Here is a 16,541-nt window from a genome sequence, read left to right as displayed (position 1 = left end):
CTTTAATAGATATTTCATTATTAAGACAGAAAAGAGCTATATTGCTAAAATGTACCTTCTTCTAATTAAGGAATACATTGTTGATAATGTTTAATAAAAATAAAACTTTAATAATTTTGATTTATTACTAACACTATGTATTCAATCCAACTAATTTGGTGTGGAGCTTTAAGAAACTCTTCAAACTTTGCTTTCATTCAATAAAAAACCTTTTCTCGGATATTACGACCCAGCAGACCTTACACGTTTTAGCTGTCATTTCTTTAAAGTAATCTGATTGATTTCCTGCAGCCTCTCCAACGAGGTGGACTATGTTGATGGACAGCTTATTTTTATACAATGCTGACACATTTTAGAGGTGTGGTTTGGGTCAAGCTCCTTGCCCCAGCAAGGTGCTGTCCACAGGTAATGGCACGTTGCTGCAAAATCTTGTGATAGTCTTCCTTCTTCAAGGTTTTTCCCTCTCTGTTCTATTTTACCACCTCTGCATACCCAAACCATTATACTGCCCTTACTATGCTTGACTCATGGTATTAGTCAGTGTCTTTGCATCTTCCAAATATTCCTCTATTTGATCCATACACTTCAAACTTCGACTCATCTGTCCATTACGGATTTTTCTACTCTTCCATTTCCAGTTTTAGTTATTTATTTTTACTGGCCAGTTTAAGATGTGGGGGTTTTTATTTTTGGGCAATTATGCCATGAAGTTGTCTCTTCTCTGTTGATGCTGATGCTTGTATTTGACGGTACTATTTAGTGCAGCTCCCAGTGGAGGATCTGTCAGGCATCTTTTTCTTAAACTCTCAGATATCTGTCTTCTTGCACATTTCCAAACCAGGACCTCCAACCTCTTTCTATGCTTGTTAGGGATAGTTTGTGTTTTTATAAAAAATGCCCCATGTAATATTATAATTTTCTCTATAACTGAAATTCAGAAGCTATAATCAACAAAATGAGCAGAAATACATGTTTGAAACCTTAAACTGGGTAAAAAAAAAAAAAAAAAGTCAAATAGCATACGAGCTTCAGTTTTTGAAGGGTTTCCTAATAATCAATAAGCCTTAAATGATTAACTTGGATTTGCAACCAAAGCAGGAGATTAATGCAGAAGGTTGATAATAGGCCTCAATGTAAAAACGTAGATCTATCTTTGAAAACTGTCTGATTAATTTGAAATGTTTACATTTTTATTACATTGCATGAAAACCTGATTTTCTTTGGAAAACAAATACATTTGCAAGTTATACCATTCTTGGGAGAGGGACTTAAACTATGGCAGAAGAAAATGACATAACATTATCATTACTAACTGTACGAACTAAAGGTTTGGGAAATTGGATTTGAATCAGCTGTTTCAATTTTTTTTGTAAGATGGTGTTGAGAGTTTGAAGGTGATCAGAAGCCACGCATGAGGAAAGAGATCAGCATAACTGATTGATTAATTTATTTAATTGATTAATTAAACACTCCAATCTGAAGTTAATCTTTAAATGATGGTCAAGTTGAAGGAGGTTCCTCATTTCTAGGCAAATTATTTCCCCCAAAAACTTCCCAAAAAAGGTTTTCCATCCCTTATTGTAACACTACTCCATTTTGTTTGTTCATTTGGTGCGTAGCACAAAACATAAATAACTTGAAAGGATATGAATGTATCAAAATCTTTATAGCTATTCGTCTAAATAGATTAAAAGGGCTTATGATGTACAAGGAGGGTGTGGCACTGAAGCGGAAGATTGTTTTCCCCTTGTTTAGGACTATAAATGTCTGTGGAGAGAAGAGAGAAAAAGAAAGAAGACAGTTAGTCAAACAGTGGAGGCATATGCTTGACACATGTCCTGAAAACCTTTCTCTCTTGCTTTAAAGGAGAAAGTGTCCCTGACCCATGGGCCTTTCTTGCCATGGAGCTGCTGCACTGTACTTCATTACATAGCTTCCCTCTTATAAAGACTACAGGCCCAAACATTAAATAAAAATGCAATTGTCTAGAAGCATTTACATTGTTGTGAAAATGTGTATCCCTCCTTACATTTTGTCACACTTAAGTGTTTCAGATTATCAAACAAAATCAACAGAAGCAGGATTTAAATTATGATTTCAAATATTAAAGGAAAAAAGCCATCCAAATCAATATGGCTGTATGTGAAAATCTAAACCTAATAAATGTTTTGCCACCCTTTTGCACCAACGCCTGCCAGCTTTGCTCCACTCTTCTGAAGAACTGTTTTAATTAGGGGTGCACCGATAGATTGGCCGTTCAATCTCGCAAAACTTCCATAATTTTGGGAGATCGGGGATCGGCCACTTTTAATTCAACCACATTGGAGGATTTTGGAGCATGAAATGCCTGTTTGAGGTCAAGCTACAGCATCTTAATTGCATTTAAGTACAGGCTTTGAGTAGGCCATTCCAAAGGTTTCTGTTTTTTATCCATTCAGAGGTGGGTTTGCTGGTGTGCTTTGGGTCATTGACCTGCTGCTTGACCTAAGTGCCCTAGAGTGTAAGATTACAAACTGATGGCCAACAAAGTGTCCTTCAGGGTTTTCTGGAAGAGACCAGATTTTGTGATTCCATCAATTAATGCAAGCCATCCATGTCCTTTTTTTTAAAAATTCAGTTAGATGAACACCAGATGCAATGAGATGCAGTTCCACTTTTTTTTTGTCAGTCCACAGAACATTTTACTAAAAGTCTTTGGGATCATCGAGATGTTTTAGGAAATGCGAGATGAGCCATTTACGTTTTCTTCTCGATAAATTAAATCATCAAATGAAAACAGCTTTTTATATGTACTCAGGTTATGTTTGTTAGATATGAAAATGTGTGTGATAATCCACAACATTTTCTCTGCTGCACAAAAGAATAAACTGAAGAAATTTGTACATACTGCAAAGCTTTTTTACAGCACGTTAGAGGAAGCAAAGAAACAACACTTTGCCCTACTGACAGCACTTCCTCTGTGACCGGTTGTCAAAGAGCACCCATCAGTCAGCAGCAGGACTTTCACTGTGACAGAAGCTGTGAGCTCTCTAAGAAGGCCAAGACAAGCAGACAGCCACATGCAGAGCTCTCTGGCTTTTCTGTGGCCGAACGACTCTCTTTCTACCGGGTTTAAAGCTCTTACTGGAAAGGAACAGCAAATGCTGTCATCGATCAGTGCCGATCTGCTGACTCAGAGTTCACAGCAACCACTCCCTGCCCATAAGCAGCATTGGGCCAAGTGCAGCCGGGCACCGGGGTGAGGCAGCAGCCTCTGTCTGTTTCTCTGTACTCGTGTGGGGTCTGTGGATACCTGTGCCAAAATCCTGAGCAAAAGGCACATGAGGTCAGCGTTATAGGCATGAGCATCATTTGCAAACAGACTGCTGAGGTGCTGCATGGTATCTCCAGGCATCACAGCTCAGAGCTGCTTTCACCAACCAGTTATAAAATGCGTAGCTCAGAGGAGAATATGTCTGTGAAGAATGGGTGTTTAGATTAGGAGGCTCTTCCTTGTTTTCCATAATAAAACAACTCAGGACGTCAGCTGCAATGACTTACAGATGCTAAATTATTAATTTGTGAAAAGAAAGACGAGGACGATTATATCAAAATCTAACGATTATATGGTTAAAGTTAAGATAGAGGTTTCCGATCAGATATGTTTCACTGTGACATAATTAACAGTGAACTGACTGAATTGGCCATCACTACAGTCATTTATCTCACTGCCTTGGAAAATTAAATGAACTTTTTCACAAACGTCAATGTACTGTAATGATATTTTATAATGGACCATAAAATGTCATTAAAGCAAAAGGATAAACAGTTTTCAGTGTTTTACAATTTTTTTGTATTTTCTTGTTTCTATTCAGTAACTCATAGGTTTCTGTTTTGTTATATTTTGTAAGTATGTTTACAGTTTAATAAATTGTGAGAAAACTAAGTTTTTTTGTTTAGGGAAAGACCTTCTTGATACAAAAGAAAACTCAGATTTTTAAACGAACGCGCACTCATCAATGAATCGTCAGTCAATTAATAAGATCATTCAGCTGTAGATTAACTCATAAATCGATAACTCAAACAGCAAAAGTTACAATTCCTACGATGTTGGGGATTCATTTTGAGTTCATTTTCAGTTTTATTATTTTCATGTTAAATCACAATTTGTAGCACAATAATGATTGCCCATCCCTAAAAAAGACCGGATTTCAGAGACCACAACAAATAGTTGAATACAAATGCATGCAGCACTTGAAAACCATGCACTCTTTCAATTTTCTCTGTAGTACAACTATGTGCTACCAAGTGTTGCTCTAACACATAATCTCAAAATTATCCAAAAGTTCAAGAGTATGACCTTCTGCAAGGTACTCTATTAATACAGCAAAAAAAAAAAAAACTATTAATAATGACCTTCTGGTAAAGAATATCACACTAAACGTGAAGACAAACACCGAAGGTGTGGAGTCAACACTTCCTAGAAGGAAGAAAGAAGCCAAGAGGTGAACGAAAGTGTCCAACACTCTAAAGAGCAACATAATGTGTTTTTATCATCTGGAGACTTTTGTCTAGTCAATGTCATATAATCAGGAAACCAAGGGACCTGAAGTCACTTTCAAAGACTGTTTTCTCTCTCAGAGGTCAAAGGCAGCATTTTGCTGACCAGGTTGATACGATATGAGGGTGGAAGGAGGGAGGAATGAGAAGCTCCTCATTAGGAGTTAACATGTACCCAGCATAGCTAACTGTGCTTAGTGGTTTAATAAAGGAGTAAACACCCATAAATACATTCTACTTAATTATTAAAGTTAAGAAAATAAAACATCCTTTTAAAGTGAGAGTTTCAGTCCAAGTCATCCCCTGATGTGTTTTAAAGATAAGATAGTTCATATAAAAAAAGACCTTAGTTCTTTATTTGTTGACAAGGATGCCCTTAAATGGCATAAAAAGCTATCGTGACAACAGAAAATGCGAATTTCAGGCAGTTCACACTTACTGACACCCAAGATGTGCACAAAAGCTGCAAAACATGAGGACTTGGTGACATCCAGATGCCTGTTTCAAAACCACTTAATTACTGCTCTGACTGTAGATACGGGCTGGTTTGAGCAAGTTAGTGTGTTCTTGTAGCCACATCCTGAGTTATGAAGATCAACGTCTTTCCCATTTTGAGTAGCACTCAAAAGAAGTGAGCCTGTCATCACAGTTATATGCCAAAGTAACAGGAAGTTATGGATTATTCATTTAAAAATCCCAGACAACCTGTTTCATTTAAAAAAGTACAAATAAAATAAAATGTGTTATTTTATAGGAGTATTTAGGGTTGCTAATGCAGTAGTTGTACTGGTGATTTTCTAAGAACCAATTGTTTTTTAATCAATATTTAATAAAAATATCCAAATTAAAGGTTGGAATTTTTCCATTTCAAAAGTGAGAGGTGCTTTGAAACATGAATTTATTTGACAAGAGTACCAATAATTGAGTAGGGGACACACAAGGAAAAGTAGCCATAGTGGGATATGACTGGAATCATTTAGATGTCCAACCTGTCCATTAATTGAATCCCTGAGAAGATCTGAATGTCACTGCATAAATATTCTATTGATTATTTAAATAATGCAAAGAGATCAGTCTGTGATTTTTGGCAGTTAAATAGATTTTTCTGATATTATTTACCAAAATTAGAACCACTGGCAATAACTTCATCACCATACCTTAAGCAAAAAATGTCAAAAATCCAAAAATATTTAACAAACAATGAATTTTGCCTTTTAAGCGCCAGTTAATGGTGTGGTTCCCTTCTTGTTGTGGCTTTGAGCCAGGCCAGAACAGGTTGCACAAACTTAAAAGTACATACACAAACTACCTTCTGGTTGGAAACACAACAAGAACACTACCTTAATAGATGGAGATCCCAAAGCAGCTCTGAGTTTGATATCAGAAAGGTCCAAAGTGCAAATAAAACGTAATGAAGGTTGCAGGTATAAACCATTCATCAGCAGTTCTGACAGGTTGTATTAAACCTGCTGCACACATACTTTGCAATCTTTATTTGTGAAAATGTTCCTTTGGTCTTTGACTACAGAAAACTGAGAGAAATACATTGCGACTAGTAGTTAGAGACACAACAATTGAAACTGATTTTTCAACTTGTAACTTGAACAGAGAACAAAATAATGGTTATAAGAAGATGAAGGAACACAAAACCCACTAGACCAGCCTCCACTGGAAGGAAGCCATATTTTGTGCAAAACGGTTCCCCAAAACAATTAAAATAACCTGCAACATGCAAGAACCAGAAGACAGAATTTATTTGCAAGGACAGTGTTTTTTTGTGTCTCTCTATTGATGTGAGGAGAAGGAGCATCGGAGCAAAGAGATGGAGGGGGGCTTGCAGAGGCACAGGACAGCAGCAAAGAAATCCAGAGAAAGAGAGAGATGGGGAGTGGGGTGGGTGATGCAGAAAACTAAAGAGCTGCAGAGAACTGAAAGCCACACCTGGGATAAATGGGCAGATGTAGGGAGGAGGAGGAGGAGGAAGCATGCAGCAGAGAAACTAAGAGAGGGGAGGGGGGAAGTCATACTAAAACAAAGATTAGTGAGATCTCAGCTGGGGAACAACAGGGAGGAAGTCATGGAAAGGGAATGTACGACTTCATAAAGCAAAGAGCAGTTCTAGTAGTCTTAGTCAAAAGCACCACAAACATCTGTGTTCTACTTCTTTAGGTTTGCGTTTCTTTGTGATGTATTAATCATTGCTAATCAAATGTTTATGAGATCTATTTTTTTTCCAAAAGCACATCTATTAAAAAGTCATCCAGCTAAGTAAAAGGCAAAAAGCAAGACCACATGAAGGGAACACTCCCTTTTCGCTGCATTCTAACCTATTTATTGCAAAAAACTAAATTAATACCTATAATGGTCTAATGTGGGCATAGTGTGCATTTGGCAGGTGCATAAATTAACAATACCTTAATTAAAGATTTTAAAATACTTATTAAATCATTTTAAAAAGGTCTTGTTTTTCCTTTTTTCTGTTCAAATGTTTCTTTGTTTCTAAATTGTATCTTGTAAAGCACTATGTAGTTATTTTGTTAAGGTTCTACATAAATAATAATTTATTTTCATTATTATTATTATTACTATTGTTGTTTGAAATCACAGTTGGGTTTTCTTTGTGACATTTCTAAGTCCAGCTGTGAGGTCAGTATATCTAATTTAAACAACCTATCTACTTTAACTATCATGTGTAACGACTAAGGCTGCAGTTTAAAATCAAAAGGACAGATTTTGCTTCTTCATCAGTTCATCAATTCCCCTTATTAGCTGTAAAAATATAAGTTTTTGGGAGATTTTCTGACTTTAAATTCCCTCAGCAGTTTAATTTTCATTTCTTGACTATTGTAAAAGGATCAAATTAAAATAGTCGACTATCTTCATACTTTCAGTGTTTGAATGCACCTTTTATTACTTGTTAACCAAAAACGTTTGATATGGGCAATTTGGCTCACCACCCAGGGCGCCATTTCATCAAGGAGTGACACAAGCACTTAGAAAACGAAAACTTAATATAATTAGAGACCCAAACAGGTTTTCTATTGCTTAATTGTATGTCCAGTGCATTTGGAGTGGGTGCCCCTCTGTTTTGTTACATTGTAAATTAAAGAGCTATTTCACTCTGTAAAAGAAATCTGGACTGTGTTTGTTCAACATTAGTTTAAATTATAAAGAAACAGGTCAAGCCTGGAAGTAGATTATTCTAGGTTCTTGAAAACACAGTTTGATATTCATGGGACCTATTTATTTATTTTATTTGTAACAACACAACAATAGCATGTTTAAAGCTTTTTTACTATCAAGATTACTTTATAGTGAGAGAAACATGAAAACTGCAAAAGAAATGTAAAACTATTGCAAAAAACCCCAAGAATATAAAATTCTGGCTTACTCCACCTTTCTTTTTTCTACCAGACTGTATCACAGTGACAGCACTCAACCTCCCCCTTCCTCCCGCCCCCATGCACTTCTTCACTCAGCCAAGTACAGGAGGATGCTGTGTCATCAGCGACTGAGGACTCAGACGGAGCACTAAAGCCCGGCCCTCGGTCTAATTTACTACGCCCTGATAGAATGAACGCCACAGACAGCAGGGAGAAGAGGAGAGGGAAAAAGCATAGTAATGGAGGGGAGGTGGACTTCAACAGAAAGCAGGAGGAACATAATGTAATGCTGTGGACAGTGAGTCTCCGAAGCTGCTGCTGTGAGCGCCACTTGCGCGCCCTCTAACAGCTGCTGCCGAGCACAGACCCGGCCAGGAATTACTGCTCTGGTGCACACTGCTAATACAACCATCACAGCGGCAGTGAGGAAAAATTAGGCTGTGGAAAATTCATAGGTTTTTGGATTGCGACGCATACTGACAGTGTCCGTCTACACACAGACACACACGTGTATACACCCTCCATCCGTCATGTCCTACTCTTCTTTCCTTTAACATTGCCACGTCACATCAGACGTTCGAAAGCCCAGGCAGTCTTCTCCCCATCACAGGGGAAAACAAGAACTGCAACTCTGCATTTCTCTTCCTCGCCACTGCCTCCTCTTCCTCTCTTTTATACATGAGTGCTGTGATCAGGTTTCCTGCAGCAACGCTAACACACACACACACATTTAGTCTCACTCATTGACATACAGTGCAATGTTGAGCGATTGGATCAGCATCGGTCAAGTAAAGGAGACAGACAGCCTTGAAAGGTGAGGTCAGAGACAGAGGGGTAGGAGTGGACCCTTACTCATTATATACTCAGAAAGACATCCTCACAGTGGGGATAAAGGTCAAATATGTCTGTGGATTAGGTATAATGCTGTCTTGAATGATAGAAAGATGGTGTGTGTGATTTGTGATAAAGATCCTGAGTGCACAGAAAAGCCATAGCTGTTGTTAGAAGTACAGCTCCCTCCACAACTATTAGCACCTTGAGCTATGCACTAAAGCCTTAAAACAGGTTGCTGTTATGGAGACATAAGATGTCACCCTTTGCTGCAGCTCTCCAACAATGAACTTCACAGATTTTTTTACCACCCTTTTAATTCTCCTCCTTGTTCATGATGGATAGATGAGCCTGGGTCTTCGTCAAGCCTTGTTTGTCCCACTTCTATTTATCTTAAATGGTTTATCAATCTGACAATAGAAATTGCTTGAAGTCATTTCCTGACTTGTTAAGCCAGACACATGCAAGGCACGTCTGGCTGTCTTTTCCATTTGAGGTTTTTCACATGCTAACTTATTCATTAAATGTCAGCTGTCCTTTACACAAGTTCGCAATATAGTACAAAGTGATTAAGATCTGTTCAGAAATTGTCTTTGGCCTAAAAGGTTCGGCACTTTTTCTTTACAAACTACATTTCACATTTTAGTGAAACTGTTTCAATTGTGAATAGGATTTAATTATAAAAAAGGGGGAGTATTTACTTTTTGCCAGTTATATGGGTAAAGAACTAAATGTATCACATACTTCCTTCTTAATAGTGTTTTTGTACCTAAATTGTGCTGAACTATATTAAGAAAACATGCAATTACAAAGTGACTGCGGAATAAGGTAATGACAATGTCGGTTACGCATAACCCTCATCTTCTTCTTTACACACATGTAAAAATTCTCATCACTCCATGAGCTTCAGCAACCTGGTAAAGAAATCAACTGAATCAGTGGAGGGCAACAGGGGTTGTGGGAAGTCCATCCAACTTGCCAAAAATAGCAACTACAGCGAAACACGTCCTACAGCAAATTTATCTGTAATTTGCCAGGTGACATGAAATGCATATCATATGTTGGTAACCAAGTAATACACAAATAGTCAAACGAAGATGTTTAGTAGTTCAGTTATTTGTAATAAAGTGGAATAAAACAGGGAATAAGCACTGAGCACACGAAAAAAAGAAGATGCAAAAAGGCATAGGAAGCCAAGGAACCAAATGAAATCTGTCAGCATTTAGACCGCAATCCTACTTCTTTCTTGCTGTCCTGTAAAAACATTTACCATTACCAAGGTGTCTCACAAGAGTGGTTTCATGACGGTTTAAAGCAAAGGGCTTATTTTTGGAAAACATACTGATGGTCTTGTGTACAAAAGAATAGTCAAGAGCCAAGAACCACTCACCAAGAGCTTCAGAGAGACCTGGAGTTAGTAAGTACAGTTGACTACTATATCTAATGCACTCAATCGTAATGGCCTCTATCTAAACTCACCTATCAAGACTTCACTGCTGAAGAAAAACTATTTTAAAGGATTCTTGTTTCAGGTTTGCTGCAGAACACTTGGGCAAACTGGTGAAATACTAAGAGACTACGGCATGCTCAGTAAGACCAAAACTGAAATCTTTGGATGTCATTACACATACCATGTTTGGAGAAATGGTACTGCACGTCACCCCAAAAACAACCATAAAAACAGGGAGCTTTGGAGTTTTTTTTTGGTATTTGGTACAGGCTGACCACATCTTACTGAAAGTGGAATGAAAAAAGAAATGTACCAGGTGATTCTCAAATCCAGCAGATAACAAAAATAACAAAGACAATGCCGCTGAACATGCATCCAAGAAAATGCTCAGCTGTTTAAGGTTAAGAAAACAAAGCCGCTACAATGACCCTGTTAAGCAACTGACTTGAATGCAATTGAAAATCTAAGAAAATAACTGAATATCAGACTGCAGGGAAGAGACTCCTAGAACCTTCAGGATCTGAAAACACATGTGGAAGTATGGACCAACTTCATACCTGAGCAATGCATCGGACTAGTTTCTCCACACACAAGACTTTCTGAAGCTGTCAATACCAAAAAAAAAAAAAATGTTTTCTACTAAGTAGCGAATAGATGTAAGTAAGCATGTTCAATACTTATTTTCTTATGTCATCTCACTTTATAACATATAACTTAAATTATGGACTGATGTGCTTTAACTTTGTCAGTCTGTGTGCATAACTTGGGTTGTTACCAACATCTGCTGCCAGTTTCATGTCAATCCCCTTATTACAAAACTATATTCACTGATAAAAACACTCACAATGTATGTTGCTGGCATTCAGGGCGTCAATGCATGCCAGTGGAAATGTAAAACCTAACAAATATTGCATCCAATCAGTCTTTCATGAGCACAATATTGCACATATTGAAATTATGACAGCAGTTCCAATTTGACACATTGTGCATGTTTTTCATATAAACAAAATGACCTAAAACAACAATTACAAGAGGGAACTGTAAATTTATAAAAATTCAGTCCTAGTTGGCTGAAGTCATGTGTTTTTGTTATTATAAAAATCTTTGTGACAGAATGAAGAAGTGCCATCCATAACACTGTTATTTTAATGCGCCAATTTTTTCACCATGTGTAACAGTCTGCAAATAAACAGCATCACAACAAAGGGGCCGTGTTCCTAGATCAGCAAAGTAACTCTGCAGCACAGAGAAATGAAAGCTAAGGAAGAATGCACAGAGCATCAGGAAAAGTTGGGAGGGATATTAAAGGCCATAATGTAACCCTTCCTGTGGTAACCACCGACCTGGGACTGTGGATCAATAGATCACAAGAGGCACATGCCATTGATGGTTCCATCTACCTTGGGAAGGAGTGCTGCACTGCGAGATTGCCAGTCTTGCTGACTGGCTATTCTGCTTCTATAGAGCCCACAGATAGTCCTATGCATTATCATTGCCCCAACACAAGAGACAGGAAAGTCCACACAGCTGCATGCCCCTGCACCTTTCTCTCCGCTTCCTGTCCTGCCCTCCATCTTCTACTCTAACTTCTCTCACTCGCTTCCACTGGTGCAGAGCAGCTTGGAAGGACAGAGCTCAGACACGTCTAAGGAATAAAAGATAACGAATCTGGCAATGAGCTAAAGGGGTTTAAGCCAACTTTTTAATATCAAACTAATTCAAAGGCTGATTGCCATTCTGATTTTGTTTATGTCACTTGTGAAAAATCTATGTTCATAAATAGCACTGATACTGCAGTACACCAGTAACAATCTGCAGAAAATGACTGTTTAGTTGCACATATATAAGCAAAAGTGAAAAGAAATAAGGCCAGATTAGAAATGAAGTGTAATTGTTACAAAGGTTTCCCTTGGCTGTACTAATATCAGCACGTTTTCCCCTTCTGCCACATCGACAGAGCACTTCTATCAAAGTTTGTCTTACTATGACAAAAAAAACTGTTAACCAATTGGTTAGCATAAAAAGTCAAAGGCAAACCTGTCCTTCCCTCCTGTAGTTACACTGCCGTTCCCAGACATTACTAGGTACAGCGAATCAACACAACTGGTAAAAACATAAGACTAATTGCTCCCTAAGAAGTGCTTTGCACAGCAAACTTGCAGTTGCCGAAAAGTGCCACAATACTCCCATCTATAAAGTAAAGCTATGTTTGTAAAAGAGAAGCACTTTATTATCTTTGTGAGGACAATGTAGAGAATGAGCAGCACTACATGTGACAACAAACAATGCTTTTTTTTAATTTTTATTTTGTGACACACTAAAATACTTCACATCACCAAACCCATTGTGATATCAGACAGAGATAACCCCACTAGACACATACAGCTGTTTTATAATGTTGATTTAATTTATTAAAGGAGAAAAGCTATCCAAACTACACATAATGTCCCAATCTGAAGAAATTCTGGAGCAGATGAAAAACAAAGTCATTGAAATCATCCAGAAAGGGATACAAATCCCTTTCTACAATTTTAGAAACCACAGCGAGAGCCATCAAACTCCATTCTCGAAGGTCGGTGTCCTGCAACATTTGGATGTGTCGCTAGTCCAACACACCTGGGTCAATATCTGAAATACCTCCTCGTGCACTCAATTTCTAAAGAGTCAGGGTTATGACTTAATTAGGTGATTAAGTTGTGTTGACGCAGATATATCTAAAAGTTGCAGGACACCATTCTTCGAGGTATGAAGTTTGACACCTCTGCCTTAAGCTTAAGCAGAATTGAGTTATGCAGCAGGATAATTATTCAAAGTATCCCAGCAAGTCCAGACCTTAATGGCTCAAAGTGATAAAAATATGTTTTTGTCAAAGTAAAGTTCAATTTAAAAAGTCAAAGTTCAGATTTAAATCTGATTTAGAACCTGTGGCATACACAGGTTGTCCATGTGTAAGAAGAAGTGGAGCTGAATTTAAGCAATTCTGCTAGGAACTGTGGACCAAAAGTCCTCCACAGCAATTTAAGAGTCATTGCCAGTTATCTTCAGGACTTGATGGCAGTTGTTGCCACTAAGGGTTGCACAACAAGGCATTAGGATTAGGGGGGGATTACTTTTGGATGTATGGGCCAAGTTGTTTTGAATTGGTTTTTCTCCCTGAAGAAATGAAATCATCACATGAAAACCTTTGATATTTGCTCAGATCATCTTATTCTCATATTAAAATGTGTTTGATGATTGGTGGGCTGCACGGTGGCACAGTTGGTAGCACTGTTGCCTTGCAGCAAGAAGGTCCTGGGTCCAACAGGCATGTCCAAAGACATGCCTGTTAGGTTAATTGGTCACTCTAAATTGCCCTTAGGTGTATGAAGGAGTGTGTGCATGGTTGTTTGTGTTGCCCTGCGATGGACTGGCGACCTGTCCAGGGTGTACCACGTCTCTCGCCCATAGACTGCTGGAGATAGACACCAGCTCCCCCACGACCCACTTAGGAATAAGCGGTAGAAAATGACTGACTTACTGACTGACGGAATCATTTAAGTCCAAGAAAAAAAACATAAGAAACCTGTGAGAAAGCAAACACTTTTTTACATCCCCATAAAAGTTTTGGAATGGCACAAGGTCATCTTTCCAAGCATGACATCTATGCATCTGCAGTAAATACTCAATTTTAACTGAAATACTATGAAATCTGAATTATTTATAATGTCATGAAGAATGTGTATTCAATGATTATTTAGCAACGCTGGAAGTGATACGTGTCCATTAAAAAGGTTCTGCAGAAAAGCTTAATTATCTGTAAAGGAAGTCTAGTATTATGATGGCCTGGACAATAACTCACTTTCTGGTTCAGATAGAATGGATCCAAGTCCTCCAGGGGCGTAGCCGCCATTCCATCAGGAATATCGCCATAAATGAAGGGAAGACTCTTCCCTGCCTCCAAGTCGCTGTTGGGCTTCGGCTCATTGTCGTCAGATGTGTCGCGGTGACTACTGTCCGATCTGGGCTTGGGAGGCTTCTTGTTTTTCTCTTCTTGGATGCGCTTCTCGATGTTAGCGAGAGACTCCGGGGTGAATTTCTTGAAGCTGTCAGGTCCTGGGGGTGCAAGAAGGGGTGCGGCCATGTTTTCATCCTGCAGCTATTTCCTTTTTATTTGTTTTCCATCCCCAACATCCAGTCCTGGGAAGAGGGAGACAGAGCGATTAGAGGGTGGAAGAGTAAGAATAAAGCCACAGAACAATTTAATTGTTTTCTAAACCAAAGGTTTTAGGAAGAGATGCTCCAATAAACGGACCAGTTTTTTTCTCGATCGTCTCTGATCGGATAACAGAAGATGAAATTCTGAAAAATCTGATTTTTTAAAATATATTTAATAACCGCATCACAATTAAGAATGCTCTCAATTTTTGGTATATACTTTGATGCACTTTGTTTTTATTTAATAATAAAAATTGCATTAAGGTGAGGGAAAAATGCTTTGATGCATAAATGTCAAAAGTACTACCTCTATCAAATAATTTGCAGCACATTTTCCTCTTATGTGTTTTGGTCAGAATTAAAATCTAGAGTTTAAAAGTCTGAGAAAAAACAGAAATCTACATCAGCAAGGAACAGCCTGATCAGTCCATTTCTGGTTTTAAGCATTTAATTTAACTACCATAGTGTTCAGAAACATAATGTCTGTGTGCATTGGAGAGTTCTGACTATAGTTTGACAACAGACACTATTATCAGATGTTTAAAAATACATAAACTTTGGAAACCAATTATCCTGTACCTCTTACACCCTTGCTATCCCGCAGGTTCTTTTGCATGCTAGAACAATAGTCAAAACAATGATTTTACACAGCTTGTATACATCCATCCATTAATTTTCAGATCTCTTTTTTTATTGGAAGGGGTTTCAGGGGAATCTATGCCAGCTGTAACAGAGAGGGTGTAGGGCTGGATTCATCCTGGATCAGGCTAAGACAGAAAAAACACCAGATACCCATTGTTTAAATAGATAGAATTTTCCTATTTAACCTAAAATCTATGTTGGGCTTGTCCAGACAGAGGGATGGCATGGGAGAGAATGCATAACCCTTCACGGGGGGACCTTACCCGAGATCCTGATCCTCCAGGATCGATTAATACATGTGACAGTGGTAAAAACCACACTATAGTTCTGCAACAACTTAGTTTAGTGCCACACAAATGCCCTATAAATTGTTAAATAGTGACACAGAAAAATCATAATTTATTACTTAAAGGAAGTGTTTAAATATATTAAAAGACAAGCTATTGTTAAAGCAGCAAATTTTATATCAGCTTTTATTAAATGGCAATTTTCAGGATCAAGGCAAGAAGGTGCTCCACAACACTGAGAGCATTTAAATACAGTAAAACATTTCCAAAAAAATAAAACAAATACAAAATTTTAAAACAAAATAAAACACATTTATTTAAAAATAAATTGAAAATAGAAATATAAACAAAATGTAAAAACATGCGAAGGTCAGAAACTAAGACAACCTATTGCCACAGCTTCCTCTTGTGTTTCCATCGAACATGAATTTCACTCACCAGTTTGCTTGTGTTTTTTGCTGTTTGATGCACTGAGCAGAATCCAAGCAGAAAATTTAGAAAAACACCAGCAAAGTAGGGTTGGAAACACTTTTAAAAAGCAATCAGAGGAAATTCACAAGCCGGAAAGCACCTGACAATCCTATATCATTAAAGGCAGAAGGGAGAAGAAGTCCAATTACAGTAGTCAGTCGGCACAGCCTCCAAGAAATATCTTTCCAGCAAGGTTACATCAACAGATCCCTCCAGGCGATCGCAAACAGGACAAAAGAACATGACCAGCAAATTTTAAGTAATCAATAGGCAGTTGATGTAACTTTTACAGCATTAAGCACCTGGAAAAAAACAAAACAAAAACGTTGTTCCCAACCAATTTCATTTCAGCAAATTGTGCCCTGAGCGGAGTTAAAGAAATGATGACAAACGTTTTAAAAACCTGTGCAGCCTTTACTGCTTCCCAAACAGAAAGAAAAGCTGTTTCACTGTCCTGTTCAGCAGCGTGGAAATGAAAGTGGGGCTGTGTCCTCTGTGGAGATAGAGGCATCCAACGCAGGGCGTCATGCATCCGGAAACAACTCTCTTTACTCTCTGTGCACTTGGAAGATCATTTGATGGGGTTTGAGCTCACAGGAAACAACAGAGATCCAAAGCAGGTGGTCTCATCTACACAGGATATCCATCTGGGTCGAATGACTCGCTTTTGAACTTCAATTTCTGTTTTCCTTTCTCCTGCAGTATGTTAATGCTGTCTGTTCCGTGATAGACTAGATCAGCGTT

The 16,541-nt window shown here is 38.1% G+C and overlaps 1 protein-coding gene across 1 annotated transcript in view; it reads right to left on the bottom strand.

The window, feature by feature from the left end:
* The window catches only part of scn8ab (sodium channel, voltage gated, type VIII, alpha subunit b), a 68,630-nt gene that overhangs the window by 48,231 nt on the left and 3,858 nt on the right, over nt 1-16,541 (bottom strand). The window contains 2 exon segments of the mRNA XM_047347080.1: nt 1,649-1,767; nt 14,042-14,379. Of these exon segments, the coding sequence (XP_047203036.1) occupies nt 1,649-1,767; nt 14,042-14,323 (401 nt within the window). The 5' untranslated portion in view covers nt 14,324-14,379.

This window comes from Girardinichthys multiradiatus, chromosome 20 (assembly GCF_021462225.1).
Source record: "Girardinichthys multiradiatus isolate DD_20200921_A chromosome 20, DD_fGirMul_XY1, whole genome shotgun sequence".
In the NCBI taxonomy this organism is placed as follows: Eukaryota; Metazoa; Chordata; class Actinopteri; order Cyprinodontiformes; family Goodeidae; genus Girardinichthys; species Girardinichthys multiradiatus.
Note: the sequence above shows the minus strand (reverse complement) of the source record. Positions and strands in the feature narration are given on the sequence as shown.